General features: G+C 39.8%; 1 protein-coding gene across 1 annotated transcript in view; it reads right to left on the bottom strand.

The window, feature by feature from the left end:
* Nucleotides 1-25081, bottom strand: part of LOC106082444 (lipase member H-A) — a 45516-nt gene that overhangs the window by 2499 nt on the left and 17936 nt on the right. The window contains exons 2-4 of the mRNA XM_013244949.2: nucleotides 3679-3827; nucleotides 3433-3548; nucleotides 2990-3311 (exon numbers count right to left, since the gene is read on the bottom strand). Of these exons, the coding sequence (XP_013100403.1) occupies nucleotides 2990-3311; nucleotides 3433-3548; nucleotides 3679-3827 (587 nt within the window). The remainder of the gene's footprint in view (nucleotides 1-2989; nucleotides 3312-3432; nucleotides 3549-3678; nucleotides 3828-25081) is intronic.

Raw genomic sequence — 25081 nt, 5'->3', positions numbered from 1 at the left:
CAGGTTATGGACCCATTCGGGCTATACATGATCATGGAGACAATAGTAGAAATCATTGCGCAAAATTTCAGGGTAGTGCTATAGAGGCTCAAGAAGTATAATTGCAAGATTGGTTTATATAGGACCTATGGCAGATTATGAAACGATTTAGAATATTTTTGGAGCGTAGAAAAAGTTGTTATGCAAATTTCAGCAGAATCAGATAAGAACTAAGCCCTCTAGGGGCTCAATAAGTGCATTCGGGAGCTATATAAGGTTATGCACCAATTTAGACCATACCTAGCATTGTTGTTGAAAATCATGACAAAACGTTACGTGCAAAATTTTAGCCAAATAGGAAAATAATTGCGTTCTCTGGAGGCTCAAGACTCAAGATCCGACACCGATTTTGTCCATTTAGAATCCCAGCGGACATGTTCTAATTAGAAGTAGTTGGGCAAAATTTAGAAGTATTTGCGCGCCTAGCTTTACTCCTTCGAAAGTTAGCTTGCTTTCAACAGACAGTCGGACTTGTTTATCGAATGGGACAATATGGGTATCAAATAAAAGGTATTTTAGATCAGGGTACGTACTTGATATATAGAAATTTTACCTTACACCCAGAGAAAAGTTGATACCAAACGTGCTCATTTCAGTACCATACGGTATTGATTGTATAGCAACACCGTATGGTACAAAAACAATACCGGAAGATGTCGATGAAACATAAAATGATTAATACCGTTTGGTATGAGCCTTATTATCGAACTGGTATTGGTTTAAATACCAATCTGTTTTTAGTTTTAGTATTAGACCGTTATTGGTTTTAGTACAAAACCATTGTAAATAATTTTAATCTATTTCGATTATATATGTAAATAATAACAAAAAGTAATGTTACACCGTGACCAACCTGAATTCTTTGTATTCAGCAATTGTTTCCATATCCATTGTTTACCAGAAGTGGTTTTCATATGAATACAGCATCGTTTTTCACACTAGAGACTATCATGTTTTTTATGTAAAATGTCCTTAGAATTTCGAACAGGTTTTTAAGCACTCAAATTGTATTATTTCGAACAGGGTTTTAAGCACTCAAATTGTATTATTTCGAACAGGTTTTTAAGCACTCAAATTGTATTAAAACATTTGTTAAATGAAAATATTCTATAATGGCGTCAATTTTTAAGTACAAAGCTCAACAACACTTCCGGCACGATGACAAGAATACAAATGCAACGCCGTCAATTTTTAATAGCCTCATTTGTGTGGTATTAAATTGATACCAAATGGTATTAACAATCTTTTCCAAGGACTAGAGATGGGCGATGGGTAAATACCCAAAAGATATTTACCCGGTAAATTGGATTAATTGGGTAAATACCCGGGTATTTACCCATTTATACCCAAAAGCTGGGTAATTATAATTTTGCAGATACCTTGGGTATAAAAACATTTTCCAAACAATTTTGATGATTTCGTATTCTTTGTATATAAACCTGACCTTCTGATCTCACAAAATCGGATTTAGTTATACCAGAACACACTGTGCCAAATTTCATCGAATTCGGGTCTTTTATGGCCTCAACTTGGTCAACTCGATATAGTCCGATCTGAAACACACTGCATAGAAATGGGTAGGAGTCGCCCAGAACTCACTGTGCCAAATTTCATCGAAATCGGATGAAAAATTACCAATTTATTGCCTCAAGTCTTTCAGTCTGGAGATCGGTCTATAAAATCCATCTCTACCAATGACGCGAACAAAATATTGGGTTGCCCAAAAAGTAATTGCGGATTTTTCATATAGTCGGCGTTGACAATTTTTTTCACAGCTTGTGACTCTGTAATTGCATTCTTTCTTCTGTCAGTTATCAGCTGTTACTTTTAGCTTGCTTTAGAAAAAAAGTGTAAAAAAAGTATATTTGATTAAAGTTCATTCTAAGTTTTATTAAAAACGCATTTACTTTCTTTTAAAAAATCCGCTTTTTGGGCAACCCAATAATACCAGGCGATATTGGCAAAGTACTGTCATTTTTCTATCAATGTACTAACTTGATACAAAAATTTTACTCAAGTGTCGGCGGTCGCACCACTCACAAAAAACTAGCCCTAAACGGATATGGGAAGCGAAAGGGACATTATGGGAATGAAATGAAAGGTATTGGAAAGTAGATTAGGAAACTTTTATAGATATTTGGTCAAGTCCAAGTAGGGGCGCCCCACACTAATTATCACCCCCAAGGGACATGTAAGCCGATCGGGACATATGGGAATCAAACGAAAGGTAATTGAGAGTAAAATATGAAACTTATATAAAAATTTGGGGTCAATTTCCTGGGGGTTCGCCCCAACCCAAAATTATGCTTTAAATGCACACATACACCAAATGGGACAATATGGGACTCAAAAGAACGGTATTTGGAAGCTGAATACCAAGCTTATATAAAAAATTGTGGTCAAGCCAAAGGGGGCCGCCCCATCCCAAAAACCACCCCCAAACGGATATGTAGGCCAATCGGGACAATATGGGACCCAAATGAAAGGCATTTGAGAGTAAAATTCCAAAACTTGTATAAAATTTTTGGCTAAAATTCCCAGGGGCTCGCTACACCCCAAATGAACATGTACAACGAACTGTACAATATGGGCTTTAAATGAAGGTTATATGAGAGCTAAATACAAATTTAAATCATTTTAAAATTTAGATAATGTCCAAAGGACATAACTAACACTTTATGATGTAGCAAAGCTCATCGGACCAGGTAGTTTTCTTTAAAGAAAAATTTTCCAAGAAATTTTCTCTTAAGAAAATTTTTCAAGAAATTTCTCTTAAGCTAATTATAACAAGAAATTTTCTCTTAAGATAAAATTTCATTAAAATTTGGTCCAAACAAGTTTCACTAACATTTCCTTTAAAGTAACAATTTTAAAACTGTTGAAGAAGATCCATTTTTTTGCCACTGTTGAAATGATCAGTTTTCCATGAAAAGAAGACACCTTTACTTACTTATTGGATTATTGCCTTTGCAATACGGTTGCACTCTGCCTCCATTTATGCAATAGTTCAAATGACCCGTATTTTCCTCCTGACCCAAATGGCCAGCGTTTGTGTGTAATACTTGTATGACATTGGCATCATCCAGAGACAGACGAAATTGATTGCTTTTCTTGCGTTCGATAAGGGGTTTCGCTGGGTCTAAGCCAATGATACGATACTGCTTTACATTCAGGTGATTGCTGACCATACCACAAATGTGAGCACCCAGTGAATGACCAACACAGGTGATTGTTTCTCTTGCCGCACCATGATGTGTAAGAAATGAATAGATCTGAAAGAAGAGAAATAAAATTAGTATAACCCAAAGAAACCCAAATGAGGGCTTTAAATATATTTCTTAATTTTATCTTTATTTTATCATAAACCTAAATTCAATAATTAAAAACACTTACCTGTGCCGTACATTGCGCCGTCAATCGGGTATTTATCAAAGATTGCAGATAGCATGGATACTGCGTCAATGGCCTCCAGTCAACGGTAATAACATTGAAGTCTCTCGATAGATATGCTTGAACGGCAAAGAAAAAAAAAAGATCACTTTAAACCACATTGTTTGTTTGAGAAAATTGCACTTTATGGGAGTTTGTTTATTTTTTGTCATCGTTGATGGCGTTGTTTATTTACTACTACTCACTAACCATCCCTTAAAAACTGCAAATGTTTGTCAATGGCCGTCCCATTGAAGCCATGCACAATGAAAACGGTATCACGCTTTTTGCTGAAGCCGCCTTGAAATAAAGTCAACGGATTACGGATATTAATGGCAACACCATACCGTGACGATTTCCTGAAATTGTAAACAAAGAAGAAAGTCAATTAGATTTTGTATGATAATAATAATAAAAATATGCAATAAATATGTCTGAGAGATGTAACATGGGGAGAAGTGATCCATCAAACTGGTGATTACATAGATTTGAATTGTGGGCGCGAATAGGTAATGCCAAGAAAATCTGCATGAAACGACATATTAATCAGAGAACTGCAAGCGGTGGTATTTTTCTGATTTGCGGTATTGTAAATTGTGTTGTTTTGTTTCTTGGAGATTTTGTCTTTAGAGAAAATTTCTTGGAAATTTTGTTTTTGAGAAAATTTCTTGGAAATTTTGTCTTTAGAGAAAATTTCTTGGAAATTTTGTCTTTAGGGAAAATTTCTTGGAAATTTTGTCTTTAGAGAAAATTTCTTGGAAATTTTGTCTTTAGAGAAAATTTCTTGGAAATCTTGCCTTTAGAGAAAATTTTTTGGAAATTTTGTCTTTAGGGAAAATTTTTCGGAAATTTTGTCTTTAGGGAAAATTTTTCGGAAATTTTGTCTTTAGGGAAAATTTTTCGGAAATTTTGTCTTTAGGGAAAATTTTTCGGAAATTTTATCTTTAGAGAAAATTTCTTCAAAATTTTGTTTTTAGAGAAAATTTCTTCAAAATTTTGTCTTTAGAGAAAATTTCTTCAAAATTTTGTCTTTAGAGAAAATTACTTCAAAATTTTGTCTTTAGAGAAAATTTCATCAAAATTTTGTCTTTAGAGAAAATTTTTTGGAAATATTGTCCTTAGAGAAAATTTCTTGGAAATTTTGTCTGAAATTGTAAACAAAGAAGAAAGTCAATTAGATTTGGTATGATAATAATAATAAAAATATGCAATAAATATGTCTGAGAGATGTAACATGGGGAGAAGTGATTCACCAAACTGGTGATTACATAGATTTGAATTGTGGGCGCGAATAGGTAATGCCAAGAAAATCTGCATAAAACGACATATTAATCGGAGAATTGTAAGCGGTGGTATTTTTCTGATTTGCGGTATTGTAAATTTTGTTGTTTTGTTTCTTGGAGATTTTGTCTTTAGAGAAAATTTCTTGGAAATTTTGTTTTTTGAGAAAATTTCTTGGAAATTTTGTCTTTAGAGAAAATTTCTTGGAAATTTTGTCTTTAGAGAAAATTTCTTGAAAATTTTGTCTTTAGAGAAAATTTCTTGGGAATTTTGTCTTTAGAGAAAATTTCTTGGAAAGTTTGTCTGTAGAGAAAATTTCTTGGAAATTTTGTCTTTAGAGAGAATTTTTTGGAAATTTTGTTTTTACACAAATTTTCTTGGAAATTTTGTTTTTAGAGAAAATTTCTTGGAAATTTTGTCTTTGAGAAAATTTCTTGGAAATTTTGTCTTTAGAGAAAATTTTTTGGAAATTTTGTCTTTAGGGAATTTTCTTGGAAATTTTGTCTTTAGAGAAAATTTCGTGGGAATTGTCTTTACAGAAAATTTCTTGGAAATTTTGTCTTTAGAAAAAATTTCTTGGAAATTTTGTCTTTAGAGAAAATTTCTTGGATATTTTGTCTTTAGAGAAAATTTCTTCAAAATTTTGTCTTTAGAGAAAATTTCTTGGAAGTTTTGTCTTTAGAGAAAATTTCTTGGAAATTTTGTCTTTGGAGAAAACTTCTTGGAAATTTTGTCTTTAGAGAAAATTTCTTGGAAATTTTGTCTTTACAGAAAATTTCTTGGAAATTTTGTCCTTAGAGTAAATTTCTTGGAAATTTTGTCTTTAGAGAAAATTTCTTGTCTTTAATTTCTTTGTCTTTAGAGAAAATTTCTTGGAAATTTTGTCTTTAGAGAAAATTTCATGGAAATTTTGTCTTTAGAGAAAATTTTATGGAAATTTTGTCTTTAGAGAAAATTTCATGGAAATTTTGTCCTTAAGGAAAATTCCTTGGAAATTTTGTCTTTAGGGAAAATCCTTGAAAATTTTATTTTTAGAGAAAATTTCTTGGAAATTTTATTTTTAGAGAAAATTTCTTGGAAATTTTGTCGTTAGAGAAAATTTCGTGGGAATTTTGTCTTTACAGAAAATTTCTTGGAAATTTTGTCTTTAGAGAAAATTTCTTGGAAATTTTGTCTTCAGAGAAAATTTCTTGGAAATTTTTTCTTTAGAGAAAATTTCTTGGAAATTTTGTCTTCAGAGAAAATTTCTTGGAAATTTGTCTTTACAGAAAATTTCGTGGGAATTTTGTCTTTAGAGAAAATTTCGTGGGAATTTTGTCTTTACAGAAAATTTCTTGGAAATTTTGTGTATAGAGAAAATTTCTTGGATATTTTGTCTTTAGAGAAAATTTCTTGGAAATTATGTCTTTGGAGAAAATTTCTTAAAAATTTTGTCTTTAGATTAAATTTCTTGGAAAATTTATCTCGAGAGAAAATTTCTTGGAAAATTTGCCTTAGAAAAAATTTGTCTTTAGACAAAATTACTTGGAATTTTTTTCGAAATTTTGTCTCCAAAAAAAAAATTTCTTGGTTTGGTTTTAGGGAAAATTTCTGGAATTATTAGAGAAAATTTCATTGAAATTTTGGCTATGGAGAAAATTTCTGGAAAATTCTTGTTTTAGAAAGTTGTTTTGGAAAAAGTTTCTTGCCTCAGTCTGTTAGCCGCGGCAAGGACATAGGAAATGTCCCAACCATGATGATCATAGCCGTCATCCTCGCGTTAACACCACACCACTTGAAGCATAAGCTGAACAACATCTGCAGGACTGTATTATGGTCAGGCATTTGGAAAGTCCCTCAATGTGGATTCCAGGCCACTTGAAGCATATGCTGAACGCCACCTGCAGGACTGTATAATGGTCAGGCATTTGGAAACAGATCTCAGTCCCTCAATGTAGATTCCAGGCCCATTCTGTCCTCTGGCAGCGTGAACTGCCAGAGAATAGCCGCAGTGGCTGGTTTATACTTAGGTCTATGGTCCGCTCATCTAAAATAGACTCCAGTGCTCCCCTCCTAGTGCTGGTGATATTTGTGAGGTACTTTGCTATGTAAAAGCTTCTCCCTAAAGAGGTATCGCTCTGTGGCACGCTTTTCGGGCTGGGCTATTAAACGAAGGTCCCTTATCATTGAGCTTAAAATTGAATCGGACAGCACTCATTGATTTGTGGGGGTTCTAATCTCCCCAAATTTGCCAAGACCTGTTGTATTGTTGTATTGGTTAGGTTAGGTTAAAAGAAGACGCGAACATAGAGCCCAAGAAGTCTCACCGACTAGAGGGCCGCCCCATCAGCCATCCCAGACCCTTGCAGAATTCCAGAATTACTCGGGGTCCGAGATACTCAGTGAAGAGAAGAAGTGTTCACCCATAATCCTATTCCTTCTCCCCGTCTTTGCGGGCCACTGGCACAGCAGATCTTACTGTTCGCAAAGATTTCCACAGTCATTATCATTAACGACACACCGCTTGAAGCATAATCTGATCGCCCCCGCAGACCTGCATTATGGTTAGACATTTGGTTAAAGATCTCAGTCCCTAAATGTACAGATCTCAGTCCCCCAAGTCCACTCTGACCTCTGGCTTCGATCCATGCGTGCGGCACGAACTATCGGATGGCAATACCAGAGTTCCTTCAATCCAAGACCCTACCTCTGGGAGCGGTATCTCCCATTCGATCTCAAATGTTGTGTCAGATATCCCTTCCGAATCTTCTTTCATTCCATGTTGGTTTGCTATCGCCGCCTCGATTAGTCCGCGATGATATGACCTCTTCTTATCTTCTATCTACTCTCCCATCGTCTCAAGTCTTATATCGCAGTGGCTGCCTACGGTCCGCATATCTTAAATAGTGTTCAGTACTTTAGTAGGTTTGGTCCTCATGGCCCTACCTATGCCAAGGCAACATGTTATTTTAACCTGTTGTATTGTGCTTAGGTTAGGTTAGGGGACACCCGCTCCAATATCTCTGTTCCAAAAATATGAATAAAACCAAAAGGCCGTCATAGAGACCAATGAAGTCTCACCGGCTAGAGGGTAACCATCTGAGATCATTGTAGAATTCCAGAATAACTCGGCGATCGAGAAATTAGAATTAGAGAGCTCAGAGAAGAGAGGAGGTTTTCACCCATAAGCTTACGCTTCCTCTCCTTCATCGCGGGGCACTGCCTCAGCAGATGCTCAACCATCTCCAACTCCTCCTCATTTCCATAGACCCTGCAGAAATCCTCATTGCCACGTCAGCATCATGTGGCCATATTATTGTGGCCGGTAGGGACTCCTACCAACAAAATCAAGTTCACGCTTCCCCAGCTCGAGAACAATCGGCGACCTCATTCCGGAGGACCTCGGTCTCAGCCACAGGGCCTTGGCAACCCTGCGTCCTACAACGCCATCCCACGCCGAGTCAGCACGTTCTTCATAGTGGCAATCCACCATTCCAAACAGCCAACTTAAAAGAAATTTCACCATAGGCGTAGCTCTCACAGAGTCCATCCGCAAAGCTGGCCAGCTCCTTAGCAGCTTCGTTACCCACCACCACTTGATAGCATGGAAGCCAGCACAGTCTGACAGCAGCACCAAAGGTCCGAGGCACTGCCCCTATGTGACTCCTAAAATCCTAGGAACTTAACAAAAACTCCGGCCCCTGTGCCCTCATCTGGCTTGGACCCATCTGTGTAGACAAGGTAGACCGTAGCGTCGCCAATGTCACGTAGTCCAATGGCCTGAGGGTCGCGAAAAGCTCTGCCTTGAAGACACTGCACCCATACAGAAGACTAAGCAACTCCCAAATTCCAGGGAACTTAACAAGAACCCTTGCCTCGCTGCACTCATCCAGCTTGGACCCATCCGTGTAGATAGGGGGACCCAAGTGACCTTTCGCTGAAAGACAATCTCCAGGTCGTCTTGGAAGAAACATCCGTCCGGCACAAAAACCGTGGCGTCGCCAATGTCATATAGTCCAAAGCCCGGAGGGTTGCGAAAACTTCTGCCTGGAGATACTGCACCTATGCAGAATTCTATGTGACTCCCAAATGCCTAGGAACTCAACAAAAACCTGGTGTCGTCAGCCTTGCGTTAGCCCCCGGTGCCCACATCCAGCTTGGACCCATCAGTGTAGACCGAGGGGTTCAGAAATGGCGGGATGCCCCCAGACCAAAGCTCCCTCCCAAGGATGATAACCTTCAAGACGCCATCGAAGAAATATCCACCTGGCACATAGTCCGTCGCGTCGAGTCTGCAATCTCACTTAGTCGACCCAAGCAGCCTTCCGCAGAAAACACGAAAACCCGAAATCCAAAGGGCGCCATGACCCTGGCTCCCTCAGTCTGAGGTCAGTCTTTAGTGTTGCGCCCGCCAGACTAAAGCTCCCTTCCCGGGAAGACAACCTTCAGGTAGTCATTGAAAAAGATCCACCCTGCACATAGTCCGTCGCGTCGCCAACGTAACGTAGATGTTCCACGCCAGCAGCCTTCTCGAGAACAAATGAATGCCTGAAATCTAAAGAGGGCCTTGTCCCTGACTACGTCCATCTGAGGGCAGTTTTCAGCGTCGCGCACTCCAAGTACAAGTGCAAAGGTTTCATATCAAGTATCGCATTCAGCGCTGCTTTCGAAGCACTTCTCCTAGCCCCCGATATCAGCACTGGCACAATACTCTGCACCTTCTCCAACATACCGTGAAGACACACCTTGTCGAGAACCCGGTGATGCACCAGGCACCAGGTCCTTACATTGGACTAATATGGCACTTTTTCTCAATAACGGTCCACCAAACTACTGAGGCGTAAGTTAGTATTGGTTAAATGGCTCCTGCCAATGGACAATCCTCGGACTCCGATTCCATTTTGAGCCTACGGCCCATCTACATAGTACCTCAAATTTGTAAGCCTTCTCAATAAGCTGCAGTTTCCTGTGCCAGATCACACCTTAGTTTTGGAGTTTTTCGAATCTCGAAATCGTTCTGTTGAGGAAACGTGGCCTGTCAAATTGGCTCACCTTCGTCTTCCTCGTAAATGGTCAGACTTTAGTCTTCTCTGGTTTAACATTCAGAACCCAAGCTCTGCCCAGTCGTATGCCATCTCCAAGACCTTTTCGACCTTTCCGCATAGGTGATTCGGATTTCTGCCCCTTAGAACCGTAAAAGGTTATCTATGGTGGTCATCCAGGCGTAGGCCATTGGCATAGAGGCTAGCATGTGAGCCTATGACGCTGTACGCCTGGGTTCGAATCCTTGCGAAAACATCAGAAAAATTTCACTCTCCTAATGCTGGCGACATTTGTAAGGTACTATGTCATGTAAAAACTGCTCCTCAAAAGAGGTGTCGCACTGCGGCACGCCGTTCAGACTCCGCTATAAAAAGGAGGCCCCTTATCATTGAGCTTAAACTTGAATCATTGATATGTGAGAAGTTTGTCCCTGTTCCTTAATGGAATGTTCATGGGCAAAAATTTGCAATGCTGGCGACAGTTTCGAGCAGGACTGCGGAGTCGAGTCACAATTGCTCGACTCCGCGGTCCTGCTCAACTTCGACTCCAGACAATTTGTTCGACTCCGACCTTAAAATGCTATGTTTTATACCCACCACTAAAGAATGGGGATGAGGTGCTCCAACCAAGGCAATATGGGTATCAAATCAAAGGTAGGGAGTAGATTACGAATATGTAAAAACAAAAATAAAAATTGGACCCGGTCCAAATTAAATATACTGCCAACGGTAACAATAGAGAGCACATCTCCCCAAGGGGTCATTTTGGGTCGCTAGGGATCGGCGGGCCTTTGTCTCAGGAACTGACTTCAAAATCTCGTTTCCGGGCTCAGAACTAGGGGGTGCACCCTATAAAGTAAATTTTCGCCAAATCTCGTCATTTCGTTTGTAACACCTCGAAACATTTCTAAAAAAAACAGCTAAACCGGGCGCGCTCCACAGCGCCTTCTTTAACATTATATCGAAAAAAATTATTCTGTAAATATCGACAATTAAAGAGCTTCAAGTGCAATACCATGCCACTCCCAGATACTTAGCCCTGTAAAAAATATCAGCATCGTGTTCTACTCTCAAATACTATTTATTTAAACCCCATATTGCCATTGCTTTAAGGAGAGATTATGGGATGAAGTGTCCCCCAAATACTTTGTCCCAAATTTGGATATCAAATTCGTTTTGCTAATCTCAAATACATTTGGATATCAGATTCCAAGTACCTTTTATGTGAGCCCCATATTGCCATAGCCAGTATATAATTCCTGTTTGTCGGGTGTTTTGGGGAAAGGGTAGACCCTCAGAAACTTGGTCCCTAAAGTGGTTGTCAATTTCGTACTCTACTCCCCAATACTTTTCAGTTGAGCCCCACATTGCCTTGGTTGGTAAATATGTCCGATTTGGGAATGTTTTGAGGGTGGGGTGGTCCCCCAACTCTTAGCCCTGAAAAAATACCAGCATCGTGCTCTACTCTCAAATATCATTTATTTGAACACCATTTTGCCATTGGCCCAAAAATTGGATAGCAAATTTGTTTTTTAATCAAAGAACCTTTCAATTGAGCTCCTTAATGCAAAAGTCAGCAAATATGTCCGGTTTTGGGGGTTGGGTCCCAAAAACTATCAACAATGAACTCCGCTCTCTTTGAGCCTAGAATTATCATGGTCAGCAAATACGTCCTATTTAGGGGTTGTTATGGGGTGGACGTCCCGTAGACAGTTGGTGCCAAATGTTGATATCAGATTCGTGCTCTACTCCCAATCTTTTATTTGAGCCCTATATTTCATTATTCGGCAAACATGTCCGGTTTGGGGGTGTTTTGGGGGATGAGGCGGCCACTTAATGACTTGGCCCTGAAAATATTGGGTTGCCCAAAAAGTAATTGCAGATTTTTCATATAGTCGGCGTTGGCAAATTTGTTCACAGCTTGTGACTCTGTAATTGCATTCTTTCTTCTGTCGGTTATCAGCTGTTAATTTTAGCTTGCTTTAGAAAAAAAGTGTAAAAAAAGTTTATTTGATTAAAGTTCATTCTAAGTTTTATTAAAAATGCATTTAATTTCTTTTAAAAAATCCGCAATTACTTTTTGGGCAACCCAATATATATCAGATTCTTATTCTACTCTAAAAAAGTTTTTATTTGAGCCCCATATTGCAATGGTCAGCAAATACGTCCTATTTGGGTCCATGGACACTTTTCCCGAAAATTGAGTCCCATATTGCTACGCTCTTAAATTTATCCTCTTTTGGGGGTGTTAGAGGGAGGGGCGGCCCCCAAATACTAGGTCCCACATTTGGATATCAGATTCGTATTCAACACTCAAATAACTTTCATTGGAGCCCCCATATTGCTATGATCGGTAAATAAGTATTTTGTGCCCTACTCCCAAATACCTTTCATTTGATCCCCATATTGCCATGGTCGGTAATATGTCCGATATAGGAATGTTTTGGGGGCCGGTGGGAGTCTCTTATCATTGAGCTTAAAACTTGAATCAGATATCATTCACTGATATGTGAGTAGTTTGCTGGCTGTTCCTTTATGGCATTCGCATTGGCTTATTTTGAATTTTACCTATAGAAGTGGCGATAAGGTTTGTCCAGGCTATAAGGACCCGGTCCACCTGGTACTTGTTTAAGTATTGGATCAGTCTTTCGGACCTCATATTGTAAAAATGTTCTTCTATTCGTTAAGTAATGGAGATAGGATTAGGAGGAGGTCACCGTGGCACAGAGATTAGCATGTCCGCCTATGACGCCGATCGCCTGGGTGCAAATCCCGGCGCGAACATCAGACAAATTTACAGCGGTACTTATCCCCTAACATTTGTGAGGTATCCTGCCAAACTAAAATTTCTCTACCAAGAGGTGTAGCTATGCGGCACGCCGTTCAGACTCGGCATGGAAAAGAAGGCCTCTTATCATTCAGCTTGAAACATTAATCGGTCTGCACTCATTGATATGAGAGAAGTATACCCTGTTACTTAATGGAATGTTCATGGGAAATTTAGTAGTTATTGATCTGGGGAAAACCTAGTGCTTTGTGGATTTTTATACCCTCCACCATAGGATAGGGGGTATACTAATTTCATCATTCCTTTTGTTCACGAGTACTAGAAGTGTTCACAAGAGTACTTCTTCGTTGTTTAACAACCAATTCGGTCCTGGTATTTCCATGGTAGATATGTCCCACCCGTTTAATTATTCAAACACCATCTTTACCTTTCTTCGAATCTATGGTGAGGGGCATTCAAAGTTTGACCTAGTCGAACTTGGTTTCTTTGCACTTGTTTCATATACGTACATCTTAGCTGTCTGGTATGCAAATAATAAGTCATGCATGACCAATATGTCTGTTAGTAAAATGGATAATTGAATCACATTGATTGTCTTAAAAAATTTGTGCTCATATTATATTAGCTGCGCATGCGTAGGGGCATTGGCATCTGTTGGGCTTGCAAGCTGCCGTTTTTCGCAATGGTTTGGGGTGGTTGTATAATTTGAGTTTCTCTTTCACGGTTATTGGATCAAATTAATAGACGTAAAGATGGTTCGTTTAACTCAATAATTGAGCAGATTGCATATTTTTGTCAGTAGGTATAGGCCTCTTTGGTTATGCAGTACTCTTTGGTTATGCAAGAGTCCCTCATTAAAGATTCAAATTTTTTGCATATATACAACATTGGAATGGATTTTTATGAACTTTTATTTATTATAGCACAACATGATGATGCACAAAAATCATTTAGTGGTCAAAGTTTTAATTTTGAACTAATTTAAATTTCTAGCATACATAAATTGATCACTTTTGTGAGGGACATCATATGGGCAGGAAAGAATTTATGGTTCAAGACCTTCCGATAATATAAACGTAACCTTTTGCATATTCAGACAATACAACAATTATAACACACACGCTTTAATTGATTTAAACTTTTCTTATTGTTTTATAGCACTGTTTGAATGACAAAACTTAATCGGGTCAATGTTGTAAATTTGAAATATTTGCAGTATAAACATTGAAAAATGTCGTCGCTTTTGTGGGAGATGTTTTCTATTTTTTTTTTGTTAGGCGGCTTAGTTTTTGAATTTGGCATCACTAACAAAGTGATACAATGAATTGCGTCCAATGAATAGCCTCTTGTTTTAATTGCATAGCATATTAATGAATAGATCCGACTGATTGCCGGTTGTTTGAAAATGTTAGACATGTTGTCGTGAGACAAACTCAGAAAAATTTGCATATGGATAAACTCTGCGATGGCAGACTGCAAGAAATATGCTAATTCCACAATATTGCATATTTAAAATATTGGATTTTGGATTTTTGGGGGGTTTTGAGAATTGTTGGAAACACTTTTCAATTTCAATTACAAGAAGTTGGGCAAATTATTTATTAACTGTAGGCATTTTTGTTAACATGCAATAGTCTCGAAAGAGTAGGCTGGCATTGGACTAAAACTTGGTTGTTGTTGTAACAGTGTGTCTTGCACTGAGGCGGCAGCCCTTGCCGATGAAGGACTTCATCGGATCAATACGGTGCGTACAACCGGCTGCCATGGGATTGACTAAACTTTGTATTGGTTAGCAGTTATTTTGAGCATCTTGTCCCACAGAGATTGTACGAAACATTTTTTATGAGAGTAAGTAAAAAAACTTAGCTTTGCAGATACGGTACTTTTGTTCCTTAATAAAAAGTATGTAATGCGCAATTTTTTCGTACCGATTTGTAGCTTTCTGGTACCAAAAAATACTAACCTTATATACCCTTCACCATGAATCGCATGACAAATAAGGATACTGGATTAGAATTGCTATGCTTCTGGAGCTATGTCAGGTTATAACCAGGCCATACTTGGCTTGGATGTTAAATACAATAGTAGATCATTCTTAAATTGTTTGGCTGTTAGGAGCTATGTCAGGTTATAAACCGATTTAGGCCATACTTGGCTTGGATGTTAAATACAATAGTAGATCATTCTTAAATTTTTTGGCTGTTAGGGCGGATATCATTAAATTTTATAATTTCTGTTTGTTTCTCTTTCGGGACGAGCTCAATGATCGAAGATTTTCTTTGGAAATGGAAGAGGAAAGTCAGAGATCTTAGCACACACCAACCACTATGGGATGCGTTTCGTAATTTGGTTTAGAATTACTCACCAACCATATTAGGTGTGAAGGCTACAAGGGCCTTACGTTGGTATGCTGTACTTATACCGTATTTATTACGCAAACGCCTCTATGATATATTGGGTTGCCCAAAAAGTAATTGCGGATTTTTTAAAAGAAAGTAAATGCATTTTTAAGAAAACTTAGAATGAACTTTAACCAAATATACTTTTTTACACTTTTTTTCTAAAGCAAGCTAAAAGTAACAGCTGATAACTGACAGAAGAAAGAATGCAATTACAGAGTCACAAGCTGTAAAAAAATTTGTCAACGCCGACTATATGAAATCCGCAATTACTTTTTGGGCAACCACGCTCGACAACTCTATCTATTAGCTGTACTTTTCCCAATGCATGTGTTTTTGTGTAATGGCAGATTTTCTGTCTACACAATTACACTACTCCCATGGTATATGCATGATTCTGTGCAACTGTTGGAAGTTGTATTGATGGCTTCGAATGCGAGACAAAGGCAACGGGTCTCGTGTGTCCAGGATCGAGTCCCGGTCGAGCTCAGCCGAATTTTTCCATTATCAAGTTTTGCCTGTTAGGGTGAAGATCATTAAATTTTATAGAAAAAAGTCAATGTGCAAAATTTCTGCTAAATCGGATAAAAATTACGCCCCATAGAAGCTCAAGAAGTAAAATCGGGAGATCGGTTTATATGGGAGCTGTGTCAGGTTATGGACCGTATCGAACCATACTTGGTACATCCATTTAATGTCATAGAAGACGTCATAGCACAAAATTAAATCCGAATCCGATATGAAATGCGCTGTCTAGAGGCTCAAGAAGTCAAATCGGTTCAAACCATACTTGGCTCGTAAGTTGGAGGTCATTTCATAAGTCATTGTGCAAAACTTCCGCAAAATCGTATAAGAATTGCGCCCTCTATGGAAATCAGTTTATATGGGAGCTATATCTAAATATGGACCGATTGGCTTATTTACAAACGACCCTATTTGGAACATATATTAAAGGGCATAAAAGAAGCCAATGTGCAAAATGTCAGCTAAACAGATAAAGATAGAGGCCCAAGAAGTTAAATCGGGCGATCGGTTTATAGGGGAGCTATATCAGGTTGGAGGACGCAAGGAAACTGGAGACCGCAGTCGATCTTGTCACGGGATACCTTAACGAGGCCTCTTTGAAGGCATGTCCCGAAAGAGTACCGCCGCGTCAAACCAGCTAGCCATGGTGGTCATTGGAACAGAAGGTGCTCAGTAGGGAGAGCAGAAGACTTTTTAATAAGGCCAAGAGAGAGAGAGAGGGAAGAATCAACCACAGTACGACGAAGAATTATAGGCCTATTAGCCTGTCATCGTTTTTGCTGAAAACACTTGAAAGACTGATTGGCCTCAAGGTGAGAGGGGGACTGATGCCAGAAAATTTCAGTGGGGCACAAAACGTATACCTCAAAGGCAGGTCGGTGGAGACGGCCCTTCACGAAGTGGTACAGGAAGTCGAGACGTCTCTACGACAGAAGCAGTATACTTTGGCGGCCTTCCTGGATATCGAGGGGGCTTTCAGTAATATGGAGATAGGGGCGATAGTCGCCGCACTGGATCGCACGGAGGTTCACCCCTTAATCTCCCAGTGGACCAATAATATGTTTTATTGAAGGATTATTAATGCGAACCTGAGAGATAGTGTGGTTGAGAAGGCGGGTGACCAGAGGAACGCCCCAAGGAGGAGTGTTCTCCCCGATTCTATGGAACTTTGTGACTAATGAAATCCGAGGATTATCGCTTATGCGGACGACGTCGTGCTGCTGGTCCGAGGCAAGTTTCTGTCGACGATCAGCGAGATCATGGAAGGGTCACCGAGGAGGTTGTCGCGGTGGGCTACCAGAAATGGGTTGAGAACAAACCCAGGAAAGACAGAACTTGTGCTCTTCACGCGTAGACATTGCAGTTCAGACTCCCGTTTTTTGACTGGGTCACCCTGCGGCTGTCGAAGGAGGCGAAGTATCTAGGCATAGTCCTTGATTCGAACCTGTTCTCAAACAGGAACACCGAGGAAAGAAGCCGTAAAGCACTATGCGCTTTTTACTCCTGCGGGAGGATGGTCCGTATGAAGTGGGGGTGACTCCCAAGATGATTTATTGGATGTATACGGCCATCGTGAGATCAGTACTCGCCTATGGAGCACTGGTATGGTGGAATACCGTAGGGAAGAGGACGTGTACGAGGGAGCTCGAGGAGGTCCAGACCCTGGCCTGCTTCGGGATCCGCATCGCAGGCAGGCCTGGAGGCGATGCTGGATATGCAATCCATTGGGGCCTCTATTGGGAATTGCGTCCTCTAGAGGCTCATGGGGTAAAATCTGGAAATCAGTTTTTATGGGAGCTATATCTAAACGTGAACCGATATGGCACATTTACAATCCCAACCGACCTACACTAATAGGAAGTACCTTTGCAACAATTTAAGCAACTAGCTTTACTCCTTCGAAAGTTAGCGTGCTTTCCACAGACAGATGGATGGACATGGCTAGATTGACTTAAAATGCCAAGATGATCAACAATATATATACTTTATATGGGTCTTAGATCCATATTTCGAGATGTTACAAATGGAATAGTGAAGTTCGTATACCCCCATCATATGGTGGTGTCGCTATGGGGATTGAAAATGGTCCATATCGGTTCAGATTTGGATATAGCTCTCATATAAACTGATCTCCCGATTTGACATCTTGAGTCCCTGGAAGCCGCAATTGTTATCCGATTTGGCAGAAATTTTGCACGGAGTACTTTGTAATGACTTCTAATGATTATGCCAAGAACAGTTCAAATTGGTCCATAACCTCTGATAAAGCTCCCATATGAACCGATCTCCCGATCAGTTTTGTACAGTCCCTAGAAACTTAAATTTTTGGAAATTTGGAGGCCACCGTAGCAAAGAGGTTAGCATGTCCGCCTATGATGCTGAACGTCTAGGTTTGAATCCTAACGAGAACATCGGAAAAAATCTCAGCGATGGTTATCCCCTCCCAATGATGGCAACATTTGTGAGCTACTGTACAATTTGGTATGACAGCCATGGAAAAACTTCTCCACAAGGAGGTGTCGCACTTAGGCCCCTTATCATTGAGCTTAAACTTGAATCAGACAGCACTCATTGATATGTGAGAAGTTTTCCAATGTTGCTAATGGATTGTTCATGGGCAAATTTGCATTTGCATATGTCTCCGAGTTCATTTGTGGATATTTTTTGCAGGATCCATAGTGGTAGGTTTCCAAGATTCGTCCCAGGCGAACCTGGCACATTTTTACTTGTTTTTCTCTTGTTTAACGTTAATTTTAAATATTAATTGTTGAAAACAAAGAAATATTTCATATTAAGACTACGAATAACATTTAAGGTATATTTTATCACATTTTTTCAATACGGTATTTTTTAGTTACTTTACAAATTGCTTTTGACCATAATGCGTTTCAATTATGGACTTGAATAATTTAATCGCATGATAAGGAATAGTTTTCACATTTTAAGCAATACAAATACAATTAAAATTCCATCTTTAGTCTTCAAATCCAGTTTTCCACTTGTTGTAATTCATCCACCACATTTTAAGCTTTGAGACTGTTTTTTTTGCTGTTTGCAAACACCTCCACAAGTTTAAGGCGCACTTTTTATTTTGCCCGCCAAACAACTTCCTGATCAATGACCGCGATTTTATCCAGTTTAAGAGGCACGCTTGGTGTAAAAACGAATAAATTGTTTGTTTTTGCTTTCTTTAAAGAAAATATTAAAAAAGTATGAAAGTCAAACTTGACCAGATGTAAGCTATCATTACTTGAACTTGATTTCCAAGTATTTCAAATCAACTATTTGTAGAGTTTGCAACAACAATAATGGGTTTGTAGTACACGGTGACAAAGTTTTTGAGATAAGAACTACCCTGAAAAAAATACAGGATTTGCTACATGAAAATTAGGACATCCTTCGGCTCACTTACTTACAGAATGTTTGATTATTTCGGCGAACTTAAAAAGATTTCTTCACTCTTTTCAACTGCTGAGTGGAGCGGACATTTTGTTACTTCAAGAATTTTTCTGTAACTCGTAATAGGTCATTTGTTACTTCAAGAATTTTTCTGTAACTCCTAATAGGTCATTATTTTTGGAAGGAAATTTAAAGTCAATCCAGGATAGCTACAATAGTGGTATCCATTAGGCGGTTGATGATCTGCGTCTGTTTCCAGTGTACCGGTAGATCTAGAGCCCGGGAGTAGGCTTCAAATGGACTTCAAAGACCCAACAGGTGCGGTGGTTGTATCAGGCCGTAGCATGTTGTCTGCTACTGAAACCTTGTGGTGGAGCTGCAGCTCTAAGCTCCACTAGCCGAAAGACGACTGGTCAGCAGGGGCTTTTGACGAAGATACCTGGTTTGAGTCTTAAAAGCAAGGTCGAACCTATTCTATCTTCGCATGCCTATAATTTGCCTAGGCCATCGGCATTCCCCGCAAACCACCATGCTCTTTAAGAGATTGGAATAATAGAAGGCGCTTCGCTCCCTGGTTTATTGAGAGGCTTGATGCGAATGATCCTAAGACTATCACTACTAGGGAGAGATACTGCCTAAATAAGGCTCGGGAATTCGCGGCAAAGGCTACCGCAAAGATTACGCGTCTATATTCAAAAACTGCACCGCGGTTAGCCAAAAGGCTGCGGTCACCTGGAGGGCATCCCACGCCAAAAAGAGCTAGGGCGAACAATAGTTAGATGGATCCAAGAACTTTTGCTAATGTCGCTAGGGACAGTTTGGTGATGGTAGTTGTCGACAAGAGAGAAGAACAAGGCTGCATACCTAGGAATAATTGGATTGGGATAGTCAATGGACTGTCATCTGTAAACTCCGATGTCCTTGTCGAATTTTCTGGGTTTCCTCCTGTTTATGACGATGCTGGCTGGTATCAGGGTCAATACAGACTAATTGCCTTCGGGGATCAACGCTCAATTGAAATTTATCGTTGTGCGCTAAAAAAGATTGGTGAGATCTGGCCAGGTGCAGCACTAGATTTAGTCAAGACGAAAGATATTCCTTCTCTATCAACGGCTCATGGTTGGATACCAAGGATTCCTTCAGATCTTGAATTCGTACTTGGAAGACTAAGGGAATGTAATCCCAATCTTTCAACCGCCGAAGATTGGTAATTTGGATGATGTTGATGGTGACCGGAAACATGCACTATTCCGGCTGTCTCGAAGACCTCAATAAGTCTGAAGGAGTGGTATCCTACTGATTCAACAAGTTGAAACTGAAGATCTATAGAAGCGGTGGGGTTGGGGAATCAGGTGACGACTTAGCAGTTGTTGCTGAACACTTGCCTGAGGAACTATCGACCACATTGCAAGAGATTGAAAATCCCCCTGCCATAATCGAGACAGGAGGGGAAGTTATCGAAATAAGACCCGAAAAGCCCTGTGTGGGTGGGTCATCCGGTTGAATTGGGCTCAAGGTATGCGCCAGCGGGGAAGCACTGAACTCAAAAAGTACTTCTACCGCAGCAGCTAGTGAAGCATCTATGCAGGAATCGTCCACATCGCGAGTATCCAGTATCCTGAGGAAGAATGGTTCCACTGCTTTCTCATCTGCCCCTGGATACGAACGGAAGCTCATCATGACAAGATCTAACGAATTTTGTGAAGATGAAATCCTGGCGGAATCAGAAGACGAGGCTAAGGCAACAGTGGTGGAAGTTCTGAATCCCGACTATAGTCCGGTTACTACAGATAAATCTTCATCATTGTAAGGCCGCTTCGGCGGCACTGAAAGTCCTGCTGATGGGAGGGCGATTTGACGTGGTTCTAATCCAGGAACCATGGAGGAATGGTTCGTGGACAAAAAATTCCGGGATTTATACAACTTAAGGGTACAGGGGATGGGAGACACAGAGCCTGTATTCTTGCATAGAGTAGTCTTAAATTTGTTATTTTTCAGTCGCAAAGCACTAAAAATTCGGTAGTAGCCAGCCTTGAAATAAAAAGACTCATTACTGACAGGCTTCCCAATATATGACACACGATTCAGAGATGTCGCCTTCAAACCTTAAATTGCTGGTTAAAGCCGTTCTGCAGGGAAGAGAAGCCTCATTGCAGGAAGTGATGCTTCTGCACATCACCAGATATTGGGAAGTTCGGATGTCAACGAAAGGAGTGAGCTGCTTATCGAATATATTATAAGTTGCAATCTGGCGATTTGTAATAAAGGGGATAAACCGACCTTTATTACCAGGCACAGGCAGGAGGTACAAGATATTACCTTTGTATCGGAAGATATAAGCGCAAGAATATGCGACTGGGAAGTGTTGGATGAACACAGCCTTGGAGAAAATACTGCAGAAGTGGTACCTCGACTAAACAGAAGAAAGGCAGTTTGGGATTAATTTCGGCACAAATTCTGTACGACTATCCCTTCTAGACCAGAAAGGCGAGTGGAAACTACGGAGAATATAGACATAGTGGTCAAGCGGATCACAAAGGTCCTGAATGACTCGCTTGTGTCAGCATGTCCTAGTGCCAAGCCAAGGGGGCAAACAGCGACCGCCATGGTGGAACCCAGAGCTGGTTGGTCCAAGGAAGGACTGCAGAAAACTTCAATAGGGCGAAAGCCACAAGAGCACTTCACGGTTAGGACATCTATAAGGCTGAGCTAAGAAAATATAAGAGCGAGCTGAGAAAGTCTCAGAACAAATCCTGGTTAGAATTCTCTACCTCCGTGGAGGAAACATCTGAGGCCTCTAGGCTAAGGAAGGTTCTGTCCTCGAGACCTATTGCGATGGGGTATATTCAGAATGTATAGACAATGTCTAGTGAGAAAACACTAGAACTACTCATTTCAGGGAATTCTCTAACGGACAACGTGGCGCCAGAAGATTTAGCATGATTTAGCGGATGTGAAAATTCGTGAGTTGTTGGCTTTTTAAAGCGATCTGCATAGTTCAACGGTAGGAACTAGAAGGCATCTTCCTTCTTGTATTCCTGTGGTATCACAATGGATGAAAACGTCTAAGTGAGTCTGATAACAGACTGCCACAGCAGACTGCAAAGTTCGGCCGGACCGAATCTTATATACCCTCCACCATGGAGCGCAATTGTAGAGTTCTTTTCCCGGCATCTCTTCTTAGGCAAAAAAAGGATAAAAGAAAAGATTTGTTCTGCTTTTAGAGCGATATCAAGATATGGTCCGGGTCGGACCACAATTATATTATATATTGGAGACCAGTGTAAAATGTCAGCCAATTCGAATAAGAATTGCGTCCTTTGGGGGCTCAAGAAGTAAAATAGTGAGATCGATTTATATGGGAGCTGTATCGGGCTATAGACCGATTCAGACCATAATAAACGCGTATGTTGATGGTCATGAGAGAATCCGTCGTACAAAATTTCAGGCAAATCGGATAATAATTGCGACCTCTAGAGGCTCAAGAAGTCAAGATCCCAGATCGGTTTATATGCAGCTATATCAGGTTATGAACCGATTTGAATCATTCTTGGCACAGTTGTTGGATATCATAACAAAACACGTCGTCAACACTATTTCATTCCAATCGGATAAGAATTGCGTTCTCTAGAGGCTCAAGAAGTCAAGACCTAAGATCGGTTTATATGGCAGCTATATCAGGTTATGAACCGATTTGAACCATACTTGGCACAGTTGTTGGATATCATAACAAAACACGTGGTGCAAAATTTCATTCTAATCAGATAAGAATTGCGCACTCTAGAGGCTCAAGAAGTCAAGACCCAAGATCGGTTTATATGACAGCTATACCAGGTTATGGACCGATTTGAACCATACTTAGTACAGTAGTTAGAAGTGATACTAAAACACTATGTGCAAAATTTCAGTCAAATCGGATGGGAATTGCGCCCTCTAGAGGCTCAAGAAGTCAAGACCCAAGATCGGTTTATATGGCAGCTATATCAAAACATGGACCGATATGGCCCATTTACAATACCAACCGACCTACACTAATAAAAAGTATTTTTGCAAAATTTCAAGCGGCTATCTTTACTCCTTCGGAAGTTAACGTGCTTTCGACAGACAGACGGACGGACGGACGGACATGGCTAGATCGACATAAAATGTCGGGACGATCAAGAATATATATACTTTATGGGGTCTCAGACGAATATTTCGAGTAGTTACAAACAGAATGACGAAATTAGTATACCCCTCATCCTATGGTGGAGGGTAAAAAAATGGTTTAGGAGTAAATTTAAAGTGAAGTTATAAAATTATATACAAGATTTTTCGACTTCAAATCACATGACACCTCGATAGATTATACTTTTTTGATAAGGTTGGAAATAGGATCATAGGTACGCTATGACGTCAACGTCTGGATTCAAATGGCGGCGTGAACATCAGAAAAAATGTTCAACGGTGGCTATCCCTTTACTAGTGCTGCTACATTTGTGAGATATCCTGCCATGTTAAAACTTCTCTACTAAGTGGTGTCGCACTACAGCACGCCGTTCGGACTCGGCATAAAAAAGGAGACCCCTTATCATTGAGTTCGGAATTAAGACCTTGCTAAGCTTTTTCCTCTCCCTAATATTTCACTCTATCATTTCGCCTAGCTATGAATACCATATAATGAAGATGAATTTCACATTTCTTAATGAGGTAGGTTAAGTCGTTAGCTTTATTCACCTATGACGTCTGTTTTGACCATTTCCATTGACCCTGAATTTCTTATTGTGTAGACGACGTAACCATTCATTGGCTCTTATTCGTATAAAATGCGTATCTAAAAGAATCGAATTTTTTTTGGTATCACACGTTTGCGGCTTTTTGGCTGTTTGGTTTTGTCACCAAATGCAGACTAGTTCGTTCCCGCTAACCAGCCAGTCATTCAATAGATGCAGCTGTTTGTGGGTCAATCGATGTTTGTATTAAAACCTGTTAATTTACTTTTCGCTGGTGTGTTCAAACATCACCTGAATAAAAGGTGCCATAGGGGGACCAATGCTCGCAGAAATTTGCGGAAACTTGCAGGAGAAAATTTAGTTTTCTCGTTTTTTTTTCTTTAACGAAATCTGTTTTTGGTTTGTTTTCGCCAGAGACTGACTTTTGCTGATATTGGGAAAATGAAAAATAGTTTTAAGAATTTGGTGAAATTTTTCTTTTATTTGCCATACATCATTTATGTATATTCACTTTCCTTTGCTAAAGATGACATTGATTCTTGGTTTAATGTGGGTTAATTAGTAAGGAAATGGACAAAAATACAGTTTCACTACAAGTGAGCGATAGGACAGACACATTTTTAAGGTTGGGCTATGAAATTACAAGGATGAGTCGGATGAATTTCAAAAGCTCTGTAAAAGATTCCACCACCGTAGCGCAGAGGTTAGCATGTCCGCCTATGACGCAGAACGCCAGGGTTCGACTCCTGGCGAGACCATCAGAAAAAAATTTTCATCGGTGGTTTTCCCCTCCTAATATTGGCAACATTTGTGAAGTACTATGCCATGTAAAACTTCTGTCGCACTGCGGCACTACGTTCGGATTCGGCTATGAAAAGGAGGCCCCTTATCATTACACTCATTGATGTGGGAGAAGTTTGCCCCTGTTCCTTAGTGGAATGTTCATGGGCAAAATTTGGAATTTGCAGTAAAAGGTACAACCGAGACATCTGGGATACAGAATATTCTAGCCTTCTTACCCGATACAAAAGGGTATATTTATAAGTCGCAGTGTTAATAGAGGAAACAAGTAAAAGCGTACTAAGTTCGGCCGGGCCGAATCTTATATACCCTCCACCATGGATCACATTTGTCGAGTTCTTTTCCCGGCATCTCTTCTTAGGCAAAACAGGTATTAGAAAAGATTTGGTCTGCTATTAGAGCGATATCAAGATATGGTCCGGTTTGGACCACAATTAAATTATATGTTGGAGACCTGTGTAAAATGTCAGCCAATTCGAATAAGAATTGAGCCCTTTGGGGGCTCAAGAAGTAAAATAGAGAGATCGATTTATATGGGAGCTGTATCGGGCTATTGACCGATTCAGACCATAATAAACACGTATGTTGATGGTCATGAGAGAATCCGTCGTACAAAATTTCAGGCAAATCGGATAATAATTGCGACCTCTACAGGCTCAAGAAGTCAAGATCCCAGATCGGTTAATA

This window comes from Stomoxys calcitrans, chromosome 3 (assembly GCF_963082655.1).
Source record: "Stomoxys calcitrans chromosome 3, idStoCalc2.1, whole genome shotgun sequence".
Lineage (NCBI taxonomy): Eukaryota > Metazoa > Arthropoda > Insecta > Diptera > Muscidae > Stomoxys > Stomoxys calcitrans.
The sequence above is the reverse complement of the archived record's forward strand: the minus strand, read 5'-3'. Positions and strand labels throughout refer to the sequence as shown.